Source organism: Penicillium maclennaniae (assembly GCF_028827695.1).
Source record: "Penicillium maclennaniae strain IBT 15551 chromosome Unknown utg000003l:1.0-5670915.0:1.0-5674809.0, whole genome shotgun sequence".
NCBI classification, from domain to species: Eukaryota; Fungi; Ascomycota; class Eurotiomycetes; order Eurotiales; family Aspergillaceae; genus Penicillium; species Penicillium maclennaniae.
In genome coordinates, this window is record NW_026623215.1 from 193,044 (window position 1) to 212,895 (window position 19,852).

The 19,852-nt window shown below is 50.1% G+C and overlaps 4 protein-coding genes across 4 annotated transcripts; 2 read left to right on the top strand and 2 right to left on the bottom strand.

Moving 5' to 3' along the window:
• Positions 1 to 650: 650 nt before the first annotated feature.
• Positions 651 to 3,123, top strand: N7477_002155 (uncharacterized protein; the record flags this gene model as incomplete). Its single annotated transcript, XM_056963818.1, has 2 exons — positions 651 to 741; positions 803 to 3,123. 2 exons carry the CDS (start codon positions 651 to 653, stop codon positions 3,121 to 3,123), a joined length of 2,412 nt encoding a protein of 803 aa, XP_056823771.1.
• A 3,560-nt stretch (positions 3,124 to 6,683) lies between these two features.
• On the bottom strand, positions 6,684 to 6,992 carry N7477_002156 (uncharacterized protein; the record flags this gene model as incomplete). Its single annotated transcript, XM_056963819.1, has 1 exon — positions 6,684 to 6,992. The coding sequence occupies one exon, from the start codon at positions 6,990 to 6,992 to the stop codon at positions 6,684 to 6,686; it is 309 nt and encodes a 102-aa protein (XP_056823772.1).
• A 1,935-nt stretch (positions 6,993 to 8,927) lies between these two features.
• brlA (C2H2 type transcription factor BrlA) lies at positions 8,928 to 10,505 on the bottom strand (the record flags this gene model as incomplete). The annotated part of the gene is made up of 2 exons (XM_056963820.1): positions 8,928 to 10,258; positions 10,493 to 10,505. 2 exons carry the CDS (start codon positions 10,503 to 10,505, stop codon positions 8,928 to 8,930), a joined length of 1,344 nt encoding a protein of 447 aa, XP_056823773.1.
• Positions 10,506 to 17,378: 6,873 nt separating this feature from the next.
• On the top strand, positions 17,379 to 17,825 carry N7477_002158 (uncharacterized protein; the record flags this gene model as incomplete). The annotated part of the gene is made up of 1 exon (XM_056963821.1): positions 17,379 to 17,825. The coding sequence occupies one exon, from the start codon at positions 17,379 to 17,381 to the stop codon at positions 17,823 to 17,825; it is 447 nt and encodes a 148-aa protein (XP_056823774.1).
• Between the last annotated feature and the right edge of the window lie 2,027 nt (positions 17,826 to 19,852).

Genomic DNA, 19,852 nt, shown 5'->3' on the forward strand with positions numbered 1-19,852 from the left:
TTCCTCGGAGTTCGGCTTTGAACCAGCATCGCCCGATCGGCTTTCTGATAAATCGCATTCTCACTTACCGAATTCATACCGATTGCGCGCGTCGTGCCGCCACGATGGCTACCGCAATTTCCAAGCCCACGTCGCATCCCCGAAGATGAAGCGGCCGCCCCCGCCTTCCCCCAGGCCGGGGTCAACGGAGTCAAGGCTCAACAACCTTTATCTTCTCCACCTGCCACCTCTAAACGTCTCCCTGGAGGCATATCCTCTGGGTCTAGTCCCAGTCTCACCAATGGTGTGCTTCACGTGGCGAACGGGGCCAAAGGTCCCCTGAACCGGACCAGGAATTTGGCGCAAAGACCCGGAGATCCTGCCGCTCGAGTCACACGGGGAGTGACGAGAACAAGCTCACTGGGAAATGACAATCGGGTGGGAAAAAGGCGTCCCGAGCCCTACGGTATGGCATACCCTCCTAATCATTCCGCAATGCCTCCGCAAAAGCGCATGATGGACTGACTTTAGTCCTTGTTGCAATTGCAGTCAAAACAACACAATATATACTTAAAAAATACGCAAAGTGCCCTCCGTCTCTTATTGTGCATCTTCATCCTACACATTTCCGGTTCGAGCAGCAAGATGGAAGTTTTCCTTACAATTCGGAGATGAAGGTGGTCATCGAGCACATTCGCGAAGGCACCGTGCCACATGATCTGATCGAAGAGCTCCTCCGGTCTGGAGTACGGTTTTACGAAGGTAGCTTTTCTCCTCCTAGGTGCTTGGCCTTGACCCTCACCTACTAATTGAACCCTCACAGGCTGTCTCATTGTTCGTGTAGTTGACCACAAGTCTGTATCTGCGCAGACAAGGAAGACTTCTGCTGCGACCACCAATGAAAATAATGTCCCGTTTTCCCTTCACAACTACAACGAACATGTCACCCCATCAGCATACGTTCCGTATCCAAAACAAAACCAGCTCACCGCCGACTTGCCCACTTCTAAGCCGGCTGAATCAACCTCAAGCCAAATCGATGGCCAGGTTAAAGGCGATGGCTCCGAAACTCAAGTCAAAGAGACCGAAAAAAACAGCAAGGATGCCCCGCTGAAGCCGCGGGTATTCACCACCGTCCTTCACCCGACGTCTCGCGTGTTACAGGCTGAATTAACTTTGCTTGTTACTACACCTGACCCCAAAGCCGCGAGCGTAGCAGCACAGAGCCAATTTTCTCATACAAATTCCTCATTTGCCGTACCTCAAGCATCAGGTGGTCAGGATGAACGGGGACACGTTACAAAGCGACAGAAGACTCTTGTTGAGCCGCAAGACCTCCCGGAATGTGAAGCATTACTCATCCGAGCCCTGGCTCCTCCCCTCTATCTGGACCCCGTGGATAGTTTCGCGGCATCACAAGATTTGTTGAAGTCTATGGAGAGCCCACTTCACAACGCTCCACCGCCATCGCCCAAGCGTCGCAAGAGAACTATCGCCGAGCTCGCTGCAGATGAAGCCCTTGCGGCCGAAGAGGAGAGGTTTATGCTCATTATGGATGAGCGCCTCGAGCCCGCCACTTCCGGCGCAGGTGCTGGCTCTAAGGCTGCCGTGGTTGATGACGCAGCAGGTGTTGCGGCATTTGAACCACGCTTCTCTCGCTTTAAGACTCTTGAGACTATACGAATGCAGCATGAGGAGAAGGCTAAGCGTGAACACGAGATCAAGATGAAGCAAGAGCTGGCGAAGAGACAACAGCAGGAGCAAGAAAAGGAGCGCCGCAAGGCAATTGAAGCAAGGCAGGCCGAAGAGCACATCCGAGACGAAGCTCGGAAGCAGCAACTTGCTGCACAACAGGCACAGGCACAGCTTGCTGCCCAGCAAAGTCGCCACGTCATGGCACATCCCAACGGAGTCAGTCAGGGGCAACAATCCTCCCCCGTTATACGCCAACAAACTCCACTCAACATGTCCTCGCCGCTAGTTGGTAACAATATGGTACCACAATCCGTCCCGATGGCGATGAGTGGATCTCAGCAATCCGGAAGCCCGCCCCGACCGCCATCATCTCTTCAACATGCGCATCCCAACATGATGGGCCATCCAATGGCACCCTCAAGAAGCCAACAGGGTCCCAGCCGCAATGGGACACCACAGATGATTCAAGGCACGCCGGCCTTGTCGCATGCCACGCCCATTATGCGCAATGTCACTCCGACTCAAAGGATGGCTCAGGGCAGTCCAAACCACGCCAACATCCAGACCCCGATGATGAGCCAAGCTGTTATGGCCAATACGCCGCAGATGAATGGAAACAATCTTGCAGCACTCAACCCGCACCAGCAGATGATGCTTGCACAACGACAGCAGCAGCAGCAGCAGCAGCAGCAACAACAACTTCTTGCTGCGCAAGGACATATGGGGGGAAACCCCAATCAGTTATCGCAGCAACAATTCGCTCAAATGCAGGCCAATATTCACGCCCAGCAGAATATCCAGTCCCATCAGCAACAGCAGCAACAGCAGCAGCAGCAACAGCAGCAGCAGGCGCAAATGATGCAAGCACAGCAGTCGCAACAGCAGAATTCTCAGAATATGCAAAAGATTCCTCAGCACAACCAGCAAGCGTATCAGGCGCAGCTCATGCGCGCCCAGTTTGCGCAAATGCAAATGGTCAAGCAGCAAAATGGCCAAATAGCACAAGGCCAAGCAAATCAGCATGCTGGCAGCCCGCAAATGTCTCAGCAGCAGCAGCAACAACAGCAACAGCAACAACAACAGCAGGCGCAGCAACAGCAGCAACAGATGCTGATGGCGGCAGCTCAGGCCAACGGTGGACAGATTCCACCGAACATGCAGGGTGCTACCATGGCGCAGCGATACAACCGACTCTATCAGCAGCGTTTATTGAATCTTCGCCACGAGATGTCACAGCGGTATATGCAACAATATGGACCACCGAACCAGTATCCGCCACAGATTGCGCAGCAGTATGGTGCCGGCTTGGAGAAGAATGCCAAAGCATGGGTTCAAGATCTAATGCGGCGCGAGCGGGAAGCTGCTCAGCAACATCGGGCAACGCAGGCTGCTATGCAGGCCCAGCAGATGCAGCAGCAAAATATGATGCACAATGGCATGGGCAACTGATCGTGAGGTGTATCTTCCGGGGTGAAACTTCGATAAGAAATTCGATCTAGGGAAGCATGTGAACAGACGCCGGTAATTTTGCTCTTCCGTTTTCAAACCCGTTCGTTTTATTTCTATTCTGCGTTTGCTCTTCATTTTGGGAAATGTACAGGGACCGACATCGCGGAGACCAAGTGGACTGGCGTTTTGCACCATCTTTTGCCATGGTTTCGGTTTTTTCTCACCTTTGCTTTCTTTTTGATTTTTATTATCTGGCACTAAGGCCTTTCTCTATCTTCTTTTTTCTTTTTTCTTTTTTTTTTTGGACGGGGCTTACTGATTTCGATTCGATACCATTTTGTACAGGAGTTTACCTTTCATCATTGGATCTGGCTGGTCATGGGGGTGGGGAATGGAAATAGGGAATAGGAGTGAAAATGCAATCCACTATTGAACGAACTTGTATCTCGACCCTGAAGAGTATAACGTAGAGAGCGCAAACCAGAACGAGCTGAGATGTTAAGTCATGTCCACATTAATAAAGAGTGTGGAGAAGATGGGGAAGAGTAGGGGCAAGAATCGCCGAGCGGCATATCCGAGCCAAGCGGCCGCAACTTGTTTTATTTTCCAGCGCAGTGATCTTCAATCAGTGAAACATGGCGTGGAGAGAGAACTTCGAATTCCTTTCGGTATCGCACGTAAGCGATCTTAATCAGTCGCTTAAGATGTTGTGTTATGGCACACTTTCGGTCTGACACATTAAAGTAGCTCAGTGGATCTGGAATCCCAGGTATCTCGAACAGGATCATCGGCCGCAGCCGTACTTCCTCTTCCGCAAGGCCTTTCAATGGACTAGTCAGGCTGGGGGTTGATTGCTTATTCAAGTTTCCGCCGATAGTCGATACCGCCTGTTTGTCAATGGGCGACGAGTGAGCTTTAGGTCTTGCAAGGGCTACGCAGAGTGATGGCGTCCTGAGAGGATAGACATTCCTCCATATCTCGTGGCGAAGGAGAACGTCATCAGTGCCCGCGTGCTGCGCCATTCTCCAACTGTACCCGGCTCGTCATCAATCATCAGCACGGAATTGCCGGGGTTTATACTACATGAAGACTCTCAGGCAAGCGCAGACATCGAGGCTGATATTGGGATGTGACACTAACGGCGCGATAGGACTGTTCACTCTCGACAGATGAATCGTAGAAATGTCTCGAAGAGACCACTCGTCAGATTATTCCTCATGCCGAGTGGAATTACATTCTGAGGGCCCCCCTTTTCTTATCAAGCATTAGCGAGTCTCTGGGTATCGGCAACTTAATGGCCGGGAACTTTCCGGCTTTGGTGACTTGACTTGGGAGAGTGCTGTGTTGTAATTCCAGCCTCGAACATTTGACTGACGAAATTCAGAATCTGGGCTACCTCGGCTTACAAGGTACGGTTTTGTCTGTGGCTAATCCCAAGCACTAGACTGATCTCTCATTCTAGGTCCTTTTTGCCACAGTATAGGCCTGGCCTGGGGTCATCGCTCTCTTCCTCCCATCTCCCTCTCGAATTTCCGTCTTTTCTCGTCATAAAAGATGGCCGAGAGAATGCCCAGCAATCGCTCAGCAGATTTGGGCAACGAACCAATCAAAGTCACACAACTTATCGAGCAAAAATTGTCTGAGATCAACGAAGAAAGAACACGAAGCGCAGTATTCAAAGATGCAAGCTGTCTCAGACGGTTCCGGGTAACCAATTGGCGCCGCACTCGAATCATCTTCATCTGCAATGTCCTGTCCCAGGTGATCGGGTCTAGCTTCATGACGAACAGCCTATACTTCTTGGTCTCAGGCCGGCATGTCTTCGTCAGAAGTGGGAATGATGACCGAGATTGGTATTGCGTTTGGTGTCGCCAGTACCATTCCCAAGGTTCTATCTGGTAGCAAGTGTGGACGAAGAAGATTGATCATATTCGGCATTGTGCTTTAAACCAGGTTGTTCACAATCATGGGGATCGCGAGCTGTTTTCCGCACTCTAGTGCTGCCTTGTGGTAAGTTCACTATTTTTTAACCTTCAGTCTCATGAAAAATGACAACATCTGACACGGACGTCTGGCCTAGGGTTGTTGGCATATTCCTTCAACTATTATGGTGGGTTCATGGCCCAGCTATGGCCAGTGCCGGTGAAGTCTCTGCCATGCATCTGCGCGCCAAATCCATGGCCATTGGATTTACCTTCAACTACTTTCTCAACGATCTGGAACGTGGTGATCCCGCACTTGTGCAACATGACGGAGGCAGACCTAGGCGGCAAGATCGACTGGATATTTGCAGGACTGAGCGTCATCGCACTGGGAAGCTTTTAATTGTTTAATATTTCTTTTTTTAGATCAGACGAAGTGCTGGCCTTTCGAGAGGCTGGACGAGATGTTCAATTCGTGCGTCGGTAGGCGGGCGTTCCGCCACCATCAGTGCTCTACGGACGAGCCGGATGCAAACTGAAAGAGAAATAAATAGGACGTGCACAGATCGTGGTCACATTGAATAAAGGTACTTTAAAGGTACTTGAATATAGGAACATAGATAGTCAATTGAGCCCTCACTCAGACTGTTGAGCTTGAATATTGGGTTGATTGGTCACTCATAGAGGTCATGCCAAAAGAAGTTGTATCATCACCGTGAGGGGGACCGATGGTCCATTGACTACGTGTAGAGAGCTGCATCCGAGAAACATCAATCTCGCAGCAGATCTCTTATGCTTTGATATTTGACCCTTACAATAGCGGGTAAAGTGAAAGTGAAGTTGCCCAGCCGCTCGGAAGAGTTTTTATATGTGGAATGACTAAGCCGGCTCACCCCCGTACCAGGTACGCTAGTCCCCAATGAGTCGAACCCATGACTAAACATATTGCCATTTAGGGCAAGTAAATATTTGGCCGTCAATCTGTATATAGATTTTTCGAAGTACAACTCAGACCGAGAGTTGGGCGAAATTGCAAATGACAAGGTATCCTGGAGAAGAAAGATTGAACGTGGAGCTGAGATTCCGACACGAGGCACTCTGGTGCAAGATGCAAGATGCAAGATGCAAGATGCAAGATTGACCGATGCAAGAACAAGTGGAATGCCTCACCGCTGTCATGACCAGACACGAAGTACACACCGACTTCAGCATTGATACCCAAAAGTTTTTCAATCTTTATGAAAAAGAAAAAAAGAAAAAAAAAAAATCGCGCACTTCATGTCTTAAGACGACTCTGTTATGAAAGTAAGACAGTCCACGGTAAAGTTTGAGACGGCATCTGAGCACGTACGTACGATCTGAGCCACGGCGACCGCGAGGGATAAACGGCTCTTCGGACCTGACATGAACAGGCAGAATCAGATTCCGCAAATCTCCTCTCTGCACTGCAACTGCAACTCCAAGCTATGCACTATCTTGACCTCGCCAGTTCAGGCCTCGCGCTCAACAGCCGACCTGCTCCAGGTCCCCAATATCACATTCCAATGCATGTCGCCCGAACGCACGGCGATCAAAGCAAGCGGGGAAGTTATTCCCCCAGTTGAACGTTGCATCCAACCACCACATACTCCCACCCGATTAAGACATCCTGTAGCCGTCGATGAACTCGGCTCGGACACGACAATAGCGGAGCACGGTGACGAGGTACGCCTTCCACGGCCCAGCAGACGCCCAGACATACCGAGACAACACGCGGCAGTGATCCCAACTGGCCAGGCTCTGCTCAGGAATGCTGGGACCCTTTTGGATCTTCCATGGTAGTAGTGCATAGTGCATTTCGGGTGGATTTTCCAGACCCGCGGACCCGTGGATCGTGCACCATGCTCCCGAAACCAAAGTTCCAGGGTCCACAAGTCTCATGGTAGCAAAAGGACCAGTGACGATCATTTTCACTCCGCAAGCTTTCACAAAAATAGACCAGTAGATGAGGCAGGAGACTTTGAAGAAAAAGGAAAACTAAAAATAAAGAGTCAAAGATACGTGGGCGCATACGCGCAAAAGCAAGCATGCCAATAATTCCACAGGCTTGATCAAGTGGGATTCCAGAACAAGTATCAGTAGAGAAAACCCTGGCCTTGGAAACTCCAGCGTACCAAATGCAGTGTGACAAGCTCTCAACTCCGGTGCAAAGGCTCTATTGCTCGTTATGATCTGGTGGATAATAGATTGCAGAGTGGATCTCATAATTTGGAATTAGAAGCTGGGAAATGGATATCCATGATCAGTAAGAGCAACTAGAGAGCGTGAGCGTAAATCCAATCATAGAGGGTTTAGCACTACTGTACGTTCTGTCTACAAAGTTCCATAGAAGCGGTAAAGTCGTCACATTCTCTACGCAACCTAAAGACCTGCATCCCAACTGCAGGTCCACGAAAAGGCCGGGCCCGTGGAGATCATGGGGGGGGAGAGGGGACCTACTTCTTGGGAGACCGACTCACAAACGGTGGAGCCCAAAGTGTTGGGAATTCGACATGCAGCCGAGCCGATCGAGAAGGATCACCAAAAGAAAACCTGGTAGATCATGAATGCGCGGCTCTCGACTGCACCGTCCGAGCGGCGTCTCCAAGGCCTTGGCGAAGAAAGATGATCAAGAATCCAACGTTGGAGTCCGACTCCACTTATTTTGCAGGGAATGGGGGCCATGGGAGACGAAGGAAACCAATTGGTGAAGGCAATGGCTGGCATGAGCTGTACGTATGAAAAGCGAGAACGAGGGGGGGCAAAAGCGTGAGTTTTAAAGAGCCATGGCGTCTGACCCAGGGGATTGCGAATAGGAAGTGAGCCCGTTGGCAATGGAATGTGGAGAGAACAAGTGGCGAGGTACAGGAATAGGAAGCATGAACATGAACATGAGCATGAACATGAACATGAACATGAACCTAGAACGGAGTCACATTGGGGGGATCTTGGATGACGGTGAGGAACCTTGAGAATCCCGCATACTCCACCGGAGAGATAGATCGCTTGGAGAGATCCAGGGACCGCGTCCAAGATTGGGGAGGGGCGCTGCTCGCGGCCCAGTGTGATGTGTAACATGTGGCTGCTGGACGAGCAGGAACCGTGGAACACGCACCGAAGAGTCGGCTGTGTCAAGGCGACAGGGGGAGACCCATGTTGCGCATGAATGGACAATCACCAGTATTTGGAAGCCCAAGCAACGTTCACGTTCGGGGAAATACGGGAGAGGAATCGAAGTTGAAGGAAAGTTCAGAGGTGGAGAGAGGAAAAATGTGAGTGGAATGGTCTACAAGTGGAACAGGATGACATCTCATCTTTTTGAATTTCGTATTATGCCACAAGGTGATAGTGAGAATCAATGGTGGTACAGAAACAAAAAAAAAAAAAAAAAAAAAGGAAAAGAAAAAGAAAAAAGCACAGTGGTAGCGGATTGTACAGAATCGCCCTTTTTCAACTCATTATCCCACGGCGACCGAGGCAAAGTAATATGCAAACGCCTTCGAAACAGAGATCCCCACCCAGCCCTCGAGCTCCGGACAAATTATGCAAGAATAAAAGAAAATAATCACAGCTGTCTCTTTTCCCAGGAGACATGTACAACGCCGCAGCGGCCAGTTCAGCTGGCCGAGATATGCCTGTGCCGATAATGGCAGCCGATCCTCCAACGAAAGGGTATCAAATATCCAGGGCCCGGGCCGAAATGGCGCCATGTTTGTATTGCTCATTTCGGTTTGTTCGTGGTCGGGAGGTCGCGTGGTAAACAAGTGTATGTGTCTTTGTCGGGGTTTGGTTTGATTTCTTTTTTTTAGGGGGGTTTTTGGGGGTTAGATTGGATTTTCGCATGTACTTTATTGGGGGTTGTATTTAGTCATCCCAGTGATCACTAAGGTCACCACAGTCGGGGATGGCATCCTCCAACTTGGTACCATAGAGAGGACGACCGTCGGGAGTCAGCTGGCCACGGAAGTCAGGATTGTAATCCGGACTGGTCTCGTCTAGGGTAGCGACATAGCGGTTGCGACCGCCCCGCTTGCTGTGGGTCTTGGTGTAGTGAGCGTTCAAATTGTCACTTCGAGAGAACGCGCGGTGGCAGCCAGGAACCCAGCAAACGTGAGGCTTCTCCTTAGAGTGACTCTTCATGTGACGCTTGAGATGCTCTTGACGCTTAAAGCGACCCTTGCAACCAGGCTCCTTGCACTTGAACTGAACCTGCTTGATGATGGGAGGCAGGTTTTCCAGGCTCAAACTGGAGCGGATGAGTTGCTTCTTGGACGGCTTTCGGGAAGGCTGACGGTGGCGCATGGAGCCAGTCATATAGACCGGAGAAACAGGGTGCTCCTCGTAGTGCTCATGACCATGGCCGCTGGAAACTCGGCTCATGGGTGTATCGGTACCAGAGAAGGATCCTGAACGGACGGGAGTAGAAGGAGTGTGGGCTTTGAATGTTTGAAGCTGGGTAGGAAACTCGGAGTAAGAGGAAGAAGGTGGGGTGACGGGACCCGCAGGGAGGACCTGCTGAGGACTAATAGTTTGAGTTGTCATGGACTCCTGGGCCGGCATCCAAGGAAGCATGTTGGACATGGACATGGAGTTGGGAATGCGATCGGATTGGGTGAACATGGGACGAGACAGACACGGATTGGAGGCTGATTCCGGAAGGTAGGCGGGCTGCTGAGGCCGGTAGTGGTAGTTGCGGCCCATTGTGTGGTACTGAGGCATTGGTGCCTGGTAAGGAAAGTTGGTCTCGTCGAATGTCTTGGGTACATCCTGGGGGATCCAGAATTGTTCGACGTTCTCATCATAGCCCGGCAGGTACTGCGGCATGGACATCTGGTCCTGTCGCTCCATATTGCCATATGGCATATTCATCCCATCACTCGATGTGAGATCGGCCATCTTGAATGCGCTGCGCAAAGGAGTGGCGGAGGTACGGCGTTCCATGGGGAGGCTGTGATATTGACCGGCTTCGTGCCAGCTAGGAGATGCCAACGAGCCCTGGCTATAAATGCTCGTCGGGGTGGGAGTAGGAGATTCCAAAGGAGAAAAGCTGGAGGTCATGGAGGGGCAATCGTTGGGGCCCAAAGAGTGACAATCAACTTCGACGGTGAGGCGATCAGAAATCTGTTGTCCCTGGGGTCTCATATCGTCGAGGTCTTCGGTCTTGAAGTCTGGAGTAACGTGGTCGAGAGTTTCACCTGAAGGAGGAGATGTTTAGTCCGGTGAAGGGACGGAAAGAGCGAAGGTAGAGGGGGTAGCGAAAGACGAGAGCAGGAAGCAACAAGCAAAAAGGAAAGAGAACGAGGGAGGGGTACACGAGGAAAGAGAAAGAATGTCGAGGATGAGGAAAGGGAAGAAGGAAAGGGACAAACGAGCAGAAATAAACAAATTGGCCCAGCATAGAATCTCGACTGGTGGGGAATCGGACTTACAGCTATACGCCATGATTCGGATTGATATCGCGTCGCGTGCCTGGACCCTACGCAAGGCCAGGAATGCAGACTATGGGCTCTGCTACGGGGATCCAGATCTGGGGTAGGATCGTCTGAGTCGCGCTGGGTAACGAGCTTCAAGCGCGTTTCCTCGTCGCTGGCTTCCCGAATTGGGACAAGATGAGACGACCGGACCTGTGGCTGGAAGACAAGAGACTGGCGACGGAGACCCTCGAACGCGGGTCCTTGGTATCCAGAGGGTGGAATTAGGTGGATTGGGAGGTGAGCTGGGCGTGAACAAGGAGGCTGGTCTCAGAAGTAGTGGATTGGCAGGGGCTTGTTATAAGATAGGGAGAGCAAGGGTCCCCAGGTGTCTTGGGGAGGCCGGTTTATACATGGGCGACTGGGAGAGGGAAGCTTGTTCCTGGGCCTCTGATCGGGGCCTTGGATCGACGGATTTGCCCCATCCCTAACTTTGTTCGTGAATTTTATTTTTATTTTGATTTTAATTTCCAATTTTTTTGACTATGTCCCGTTTCTCTTTTTCCTCTTTTTTTTTTTCCTGCAGGTGGATCGATCGCCCATCGGATATCATCTAAGTACGCGGGTACATAATCCCACTGGAATGCTCGGCTGCGCCTCTTACGTTCCGTGAAATGTGAGTAGAGTCTAATTCAGTGACATGCATTTGCTTAATCACCTTCCCCCAGACGGTTTTTTGTTTTATTTTATTTATTATTATTTTTTTTTTAAAACAATTTACTCTTCTGGTTTCCATTTCCATTTCGATTTCCATGTCGATCGTCCCCGTTATGGTGGAGATCGCCCTAGCGTAGTCTCCACCGGATTGTCTTGAAGATGTCTCTCCCTCATTGTCTCTGCTATAGTTCAAGGTTCAGAGACAAAAGAGAGCTTTCCAGATCCTCGCTGCGAACTGAAATCACTTTGGTGGCGGAATCCAGTGGGGGATGTTTTGATCGATCGGGTTCAAAGGTTCTAGGCTTGACAGGTCAGACGTTATGCCTGGTCTGTGCGGGTCTCTGACGGGGAACTGGCCGGGACGTAGCATCGCACATTCCATTGCTCTTCACTATTCTGCGCGTCTTGCCCCTCTTGTCTTTTGATTATTATGTGACCTCGACTTTTATTGTTTCGTGGGGTCCTTCGTCACCGGCATTGGAATGTGCATATGGCTAAAACGAGCAATGCTCCACGACACAGCACTATTGCATTGTATTGTTTTTTCCCGGAGAAAACAACCAGCATGCATTCCATCGGGTTCCTGGGGCTGGGTCTTTCTTCTCCCGCCGAGTGATACCTCTTGCCGCTACCGCGGGCTATTTTGGACCTGCATCTGGACTCAGGGGTGGTTTCTGATACATCACGCGTCAGTCAGGACCCCAATTCAAGCCACCAGCTTTGGTTGGTCCATCCATTCAACGGGGTTGGTAGGGGTGTTCTGGTCTGAGCCCGTTGACTAGCATGGTAGCGTGGTCTGAAAACTGCGACATTCTCGAGTCAGTCCAAGCCACTCAGTGGGTGGCGAGATGATTGATCTCCATGCGGGTGATTCCAATTCCTCCCCGTGGTGTTATCGCTCAAGAATCCTCATTCCTCGGAACTGACGACTCGCGTATGTTTGACAGTAGGAGATTTTTCAATTTGCAATTTGCCTCCGAGCGGGTGTTCTCCCCGCTGAATATCTGAGAGCTACTTCGACGTCAAGTACTCTACAGTGGGTCAATGCCGAAACAAAGATCTTCTCTGCTGTGGTCCTTCGGCTTTCTTCGGTTCATTGACAATCACATAGCTTCAACACATGAGCGTTTGGTCACGACCATAAATCTGACAGCTCGTCCGTGCTTCAATCCAGGTTCTAATTCGCGGTGAATGGCGAGTTAGTAAACTCTGTGATGCGAACAGACCCCGTCTTGAGCCACAGAAAGATTAGGTCAGAGATGGACCCGAGTCACTGGTAAACACTGCAGATAGGTCTGCTTCGTCCGAATGGCCGAGAGGCCCAGTTCGGAGGCGTTTGTTACACCCGTGTAGATCCATATCTGTCGATCTTATTTGAGTGGCAGATCTGACGACCCATCCCCCCGTTCTCCACTGCTTCTTCAGGAACGCCTTTCGACCTTCGCACTTGGGGCCCAGCCTTAGCGGTTTGAATTATGCATCTAGTTTCGAATGCCTTGAACAGCGAGTGATCTACAGTAAGATGTGTGAAGCGGAATGCCATACAACGCGACCTATCCGAGCCCGTGGAACTCCCAAGCCACGCCCGAGATTACGGTGACGGTTTCCATGTATAGGCTGGCTCTTTATGCTTCGAACAGCCACTTTTTTCCACATTCTGGGCCTGTGACGGTCATTTGCCCCCAAATAGCCTTATCATTGTAGCTCCCGGTGGGTCTTGATTTGTCTCCAAGCCTAAGCACAGACGTAGTTCGCCGCAAGGGCCAGTGGAAAGCCACAATGTCCCCAGATATCGCGGGGGACCCCTGCGTCTACGAGACTGACTTACTTCAATCTTCTCTCATTTGTTCCATATTCGACAATCGAGCATATTCAGCGCCTTGGCCTGGGTTGGTTGTGTTTGAGCGCATGCGAACTAGACTGACCACTTCCTGTATCGATGCTAGCTCACCACTAGGTGAACTTTGAGGGTTTGAGTGGTGCTTTTGTTCATGCACTTTGAGCTTTATGGTCGCATTGAGTCATGCCACACAAAACAGCGTTATCGAAAAGGTCAGTCTGACTAGCACACACGCCACCAAGCCTTGGTGGCGACAGTTGGCTGATCTCACGGTCGCGGCCTTGGTTGCACACATGCCACTCTGCAGTCTGTGCTGGGCCTTGAGAGCGATGGAGACACCCTCACACTACACTTGGCTTTTTTTTCTTTTTGGGCAGACCTTTGCGGGGGTTCTTCCAGCACGGTGATATTCAGGGGAAAGCAAAATAAGTGTTCCTGAGGCTCTGCACCCCTGAAGTGAGTTGCGGTTAAACGTAGGCACTACGCTTGGACGCGGACGGTACCTGAGGTACTGGTTCACGCGTATGATATCCAAATGAGAGGTTGATGTCATTCGACTCTCACAGCGACCGAGACATAGTTCCAGAATTCCTCGGGAATTCCCCATGATTAGCGCCAATTCACCATCACTCTCTTGCATTAGCACGGAAACCCCCACTTGGGGACGACACAGGCACCCGGTCCTCGAGACTCGCACTATCGAATTTAGATTCTTCTCAGATCCATGTCTCTGTGAGCAACGAAAGCATCCGAGTCTGATCAATTACCTGGGTGGGTCGTGCATGAGATGCAAGCCTCTTGACACCATGCCAATATTCGGCAAGATTGACGGGTAAACATTTTGCGGGGAAAATCCAGAGTGGTCCATTCATGCACTGGGCCAATCGAGTGAGCTCAGACATACCTATGGATCACAGTACTATTGCACTGGGTCTTCTGGCTCAACATTCCACGGCATTGCAGCAGCAGAATCCGCCTGTGCAAGATCACGGATGATTTGCTGCAGGTCCGTTGAGCATTTATGTTTGCCCTGACGTCGATGTTGAATCATGAATCACATTACTCGGGGAACTCATGCACTGCGTGACTGAGTTATCGCAGCTTGTCGCAGAGATGAAATCATTATCATTACACGTTGCCGGGGTCAGTGTTGACTTCGTCCAGAGATATCATCTTCCCCCAGCCCTCAACAGACCGACTACCGGTAACTATTGAATGGATGTGATATGAGATTGAATAATTAGGGCTTGAACCGTTGAAGCTGATAAACTCCAATTTGTCAACCCATTAGGGAGCCGTAGGAGATGTTTAAGGGTTCAGAGGGCACCATGATATGTCTCAATTTGCTGGCGCACTGGCATTGGCACGGATTCGGCACGGTAAAAAGTGCCACCTATGAAAAAGGAGCACGAAGCACGAAATGCACCAAACAGATCAATATTGTAGGCTCAGGGACAGGAGCCAGATCGATGTGGTGTTGGGTGTTCCTGAGCTTAGCGGTGTCGCCCCCTTGAAGCCCCCACCCCCTTGCATACTTCACCGTGAAAGTCTCTCGATCTCAGCAATTAACATTGCAGGGAAAAAAAAAAAGATAGTATAACTTGCTCCGCTGGGCTTGGCTCGATGCTCCTCTGCCCCCATTCATGTTGACTTGCAGTGCAGGACATCGCATCGCCTTGCGTCCTGGTCCCGACAGCCCGGATACAACACCCGGTGGCAAAAGGTTATGTTTCCAAGACCCTGGGATCAGCCCTCCTCGAGCGTGCCTGTGTACAGGGTCGATTTGCGGGGTCGAGATTCTATTACAGGCTGGCGTTTCAAGGATTGCATCCACCTCGCCCTCGTGTCACTCACGCGCCAGGAACTCGAAAGGACCGCGATCAAGGCGAGAGCTAGAAATCGGGCAAGTAGATCACCTAATGCCCGTACACCCTTCACCTTCGGGTATGAGATCAAGTCCGAGCACCATCAGAAACAGTCATAGCGCAGAGAATCTACGCATGCCAGACAACCCAATAGCGCGGACAAAACGCTGGGAAATTGGTAGTGGCTTTTATGCACAATTCTCAATAGAACACCCGCCTTGGAGTGATTTGCCGGAGCCACCGGTAGACGCCAATCGCCTATGATCGACCGTGCGTATCACATACCCTAAGGTATGTCCGGCACCGCCAAGCAATCAGATGAGCAGGGGGAGTCTCGCTCAACGCCAACGCCAGCGCCAACGCCAACGCCAACGCCTAACGCCAACGCCAACGCCCAACGCCAACGCCAACGCCAACGCACGACGCCAATGTCTTGGGTAAGCGCGAGCGAGTCTGAGCGAGGGAATAGGCTTGAGCTTCGGTTTGCTCGGTGGAATGTAATGACATCATTCATCCCGCCCTTGCTCCAGTGGATGATTGCGCGTGCCTTTCTGGGACGCCGGCAGGCGCTACTCGGTGCGGTTTCATATTATGGTAGGATAGGACCCTCGGAGAAGACTGTGGAGCTTGGGTCGTGTTCAATATATTGTTGTTAAATTCTCTAAATCGCAGGTCGCAAATTGAGTTAGAGTTGAAGTCGAAAAGGGGAAGGGGGAAGGGGGACCTCTGTAGGAGCCGCAGGAGGCATCCTGCAACACACATCAATGCGTCCGGATCATGTACGTCGAGGACTGGTGCCTGTCTCGATGATCGGGTCTGGACGTCGGTATTCCGAAGTGAGCGAGGTCGATCGCTGAACTCCGTAAAAATGGCTCATAGGAAAGATCTGAAGACTCGATGCGAGTGTTGAGCGTTGAGTCCCAATGTCGGACTATCATTGTCCTGAGGGAATACTTGCGCCAATTACTGACATAAAAAATAAAAAACCAAAAAAAAAAAAGGTGATGGAAGTACTGGGGAGTGAAGACCCGGTTCAACTGTCGATTTCCTGGATTCTTGAACTTGATGGGCGGTGGGTTCCAACGGAGAGCGTACACCAATTCATGGGCCAACACCTGCTCGAGTACGAAATGCGATAGCTGACTTATACTTATGGCTTCTTGGGTTAAAAGAGGAAGAATCTTTTCTCTCGAGCGTCTTGTAGCTCCGCGCATGTCTCTTGAGGCTTGGAGAAAGCAAGTGAAACCTATCCAGGATTGGACTCAAGAATCAATATATAACGTGCTCCCGTAGGAGTGCTTCCCTCCTCACATCTAATACCATTTTCTCGTCTTTGCAATTCTGTGCTTGTATCCGTAGCAGCAGAGTGAGAGAGAGAGAGAGAGAGAGAGACTGCTCACGGATGAAACTCAGCAGCACACATCAATAGGAGTCGACTCAAGCCTTGCCGGGTGGCAAATTTGCTCTTCGTGCGAAGAACAGACGATCATCCCAGGGGAGCAGCATCGTCATGTCACACCGGGTTTGAAGACAATGAGATAGAGACGGTTTTGCAGCACAAGCAGTTTCAGGTCAATACAGAGGGCACTAGAACAGCACCCTACTCCGTATCGCATACTCCCTCTTGTCATTATTAAAGGTCATTATCAATCCTTGAATCAAATACAACAAGGTAACCTCCATCGGACTTTACAACAGACTTAGCAGCACTAAACATAGCACTAGATCAATCACAAGTTTCACCGCTGGGTTCACTTCAATATTCGCACCACTTGCTGCACAGATTCCGGCATCAAATACCTATTGAATTCGGCTTCAGTATCAACGAATCCCACCCTCGTCCTTCGTTCAATTCGAGGCTAAACTCATTGAAGCCAACTCCGAAATTTCCCCCGACGCCTTTGACAACAACAAGTCCAGAACGAGCTCTTTCTAGAAGTGCGAGGTTGAAGCTCAAATCTGAATGGCCTCAAGGAAAGGCAGATTTTTTGCGAGCAGCCAGCTCGACGGCTGGGTACAAGATAATGGTCATACCCTCTACTTTTGAGGGCTCTAATAGGTGTAACATGACGACTCTCGGGATTCTCGAAGTAGCCCAATAGCAAGACTTCAAGGCTGACTTCACATTATATTGCTGGAGGGAATTTTGTAGGAACAATGGAACTTTGAATTTATATGTTGCTTTTCCTCGAGACCAACTACTCTATATCCGTGCTAAATTGCCCAAGCGGGTTAGTGCATACACCTTGGTCGTCTTGGCACGGATATATCCTTAGGCGCCATTGCGGATACGTCGGCAAAACACACACTTACGGCTTGCAATAAGTATCTACGCATCTGCAAATAAACCTTTTCACTTCTTCTTCTTCTTCTACAAGCGCTCAGAACATCGAAGCACCAACCTCCTTACATTTCTCATATTTCAAATCCCACTCCCTGGCAAATCCCGTTAGAGGCCTTTGTCTCTTCCAAGGCTAACGACATGCCCCGTATCGGCACCATCCTGATGACTGTGGTGGGCATAACCACCTCGATCGGCGCCTACATCGCCGATTGGAATGAAACCCATATCTACAACCCGCGATGGACCCCACATGCCAAATTCCACAACGGCCAGACAATGTCTATGGGACTCGTGCTCGGGTTGACGACGCTGTACTACGTCTACCGCTACGCCCCTACGCCCGATATCAAAAGCCATTATATCCACGCTGCAGCTTGGACTGGCAGTATCTATTGGATAACTCAGCTGAGCGCTTACCTCTATCCTGGGACTTTGGCGATTGATCCTGAGTTTGGCACCTTTGCGCCGCAACCTTACATCATTGGTGCAATGCTCGTATTAACTGTGATTGGGCTGATGATGGAGAGAGCGAGATTGGCGCCGTTGTTGTCCAGTGACGAAAAGCCTGTTTCGAAGAGATCTTGATATATGTCATCATGAAATGACGAAGTGGTTTAATTACGCCCATAGTACAATGCTCGGAGCTTGGCTGAATTCAATGAAAACCTATAGCCGAAGTATTCATTTGATCGCAGTAGTTATCATTTCGTAAGCAACTCAAACATCCCTAAATCTGGCCGTATTCATTACATATCGCAGGTTACGGAGGTAAGGCCCTCTCGTCCCTTTTGCATCAGCTCCTGATGCTATACCGATCCAAGTTAAGGTACTCCCAGGTTGAGCGAGCTAGATTCGTCTTCTCGTATTCTATAAACACTCGTTGTAGGTCTCTAATAGTAGAAACACCGATCGGTGCTGCCTCGTTGCTGGCAGCGAAAGTATGTAGGCCGTGCGTGGTCGCATCGGACTTCGCGTGTACGGCAAGGTTTATAAGATGCTAGTTTGCCATTCGGATGCCGAGAGCTCACGTCGGAGGATTAAACAGACAATCATTAAACGCAAGAGTTACGAGTCTACCACCGATATCTTGCGATCGAAACGAAAAAGGGAGTCTTCCTCTTTCTCCTCTGTCTCTATCCTAATTTAGATTCAGATCCACTTTGACACCGTTTTACGACACCAGGTTGGAATGTTCTGAGTATAATATCTCTAGGTTATATTACTAATAGCGATTTTTGGTAGGGGCTTCGGAGTGTCGGGGTTCGACCCCGTTGAAATATAATAAGAACTTCGGAATGCTTAGCGGGCTCCCTATATAAACAAAGCTCCCCACCAGGTAGTCTACTCCGTCCCTTTCTTTCCTAAGACACATATACAAACGGAAGTGAAGACTAGTATGAAACCTGACTTTCTTCGAATTCGCACTCATCACTTTGTATTCAAGTCTATCTAAGCCGTGGAGACGCGTAAATTACGTGTTTCATACATCATCCGGACAACCCAGTAGCCGTCTAACCTTCATCAAAATCTTAGATGAATATCCGTGCCGAACTTCAGCAAAAGCTTAAACATCCTAATTTATCCATTCGAAACCGCAAGGTGCATAGTGGTCAATCTATATCTATCTACCATTAATAAGGTTACTATAGCACCGTATATAAGTAACGAGCGTCCACTTCCTTTCGTATCTAAAGATAGCAGCAAGATGAAGAGGCGTCTGACTATCATTGTCCTTAGCTTTCACGTCGGCGGCATGAGCCAACAGAACTGAACCCATCTTTTGTCATCCAGGATCACTCCCACGTGCAACAAAATTCGGCCAGAAGTCCTTCGATCACAAGCCTTGGTGGTAGGGTTTACCTTACTCTGGAAGGAGAGGACATTCGTTTCGAACAAAAACGATATATCTGTTGGAGCAGTGACGTTTTGTGTCTGAACTGGTTACTTGACGAAGTCCAGAACAAAAATAACATGGGAGGGGCTTACAATTGAATAGTGTGTTTCGACTCCAGAGGCTCAGCGAAGAAGGGCTACCATCATATGCCTTTTATGGGGCGGTTTGCACTGTAATATGATCCCATGTTGTTACATCGCCCCCATTTTGGGAAAGGCGCTTGAGGTAATTGGCTGGTGGACTCGCTGATCAAAAAATTAACCTCTATCAGCCGATAAAAAGCGTCACTAATTTTTTTTTGCAAATCGAAAAAAAAAAAAACATACAACAGCAGGGATTCGCTGGTGGTCACTCACCCAACTACTAACCTACCGGCGTGTTGCTTAAATGCGGCCAGTAGTCGGGTGGGTGCCGCCCGGGTGAGAATTAGGTGAGAGCCGCTTTAGCGTCGCGCGACCGGGGTGAGTAGGGTGAGTGCGCAATAGGTAGGGCGAGAAGCAGGGTGAGAGTGAGTGAGAAATCACCCCGTCGCGCGACGGCCGCATTAACCCTCTCAGCTGAGCGAAAGTAGAACGTTGTTGGGCTACGATCCTCCATCTGAATCAGCCAGCCTCTTAGCATCTGTACACAGCCCCCTTGGTGGAACTGAGAGGGAATGACTTCAGCGTACTGGTATGTCACTTAAAGGTCTCAAAGGAAAATCGACTCAATGGCATCA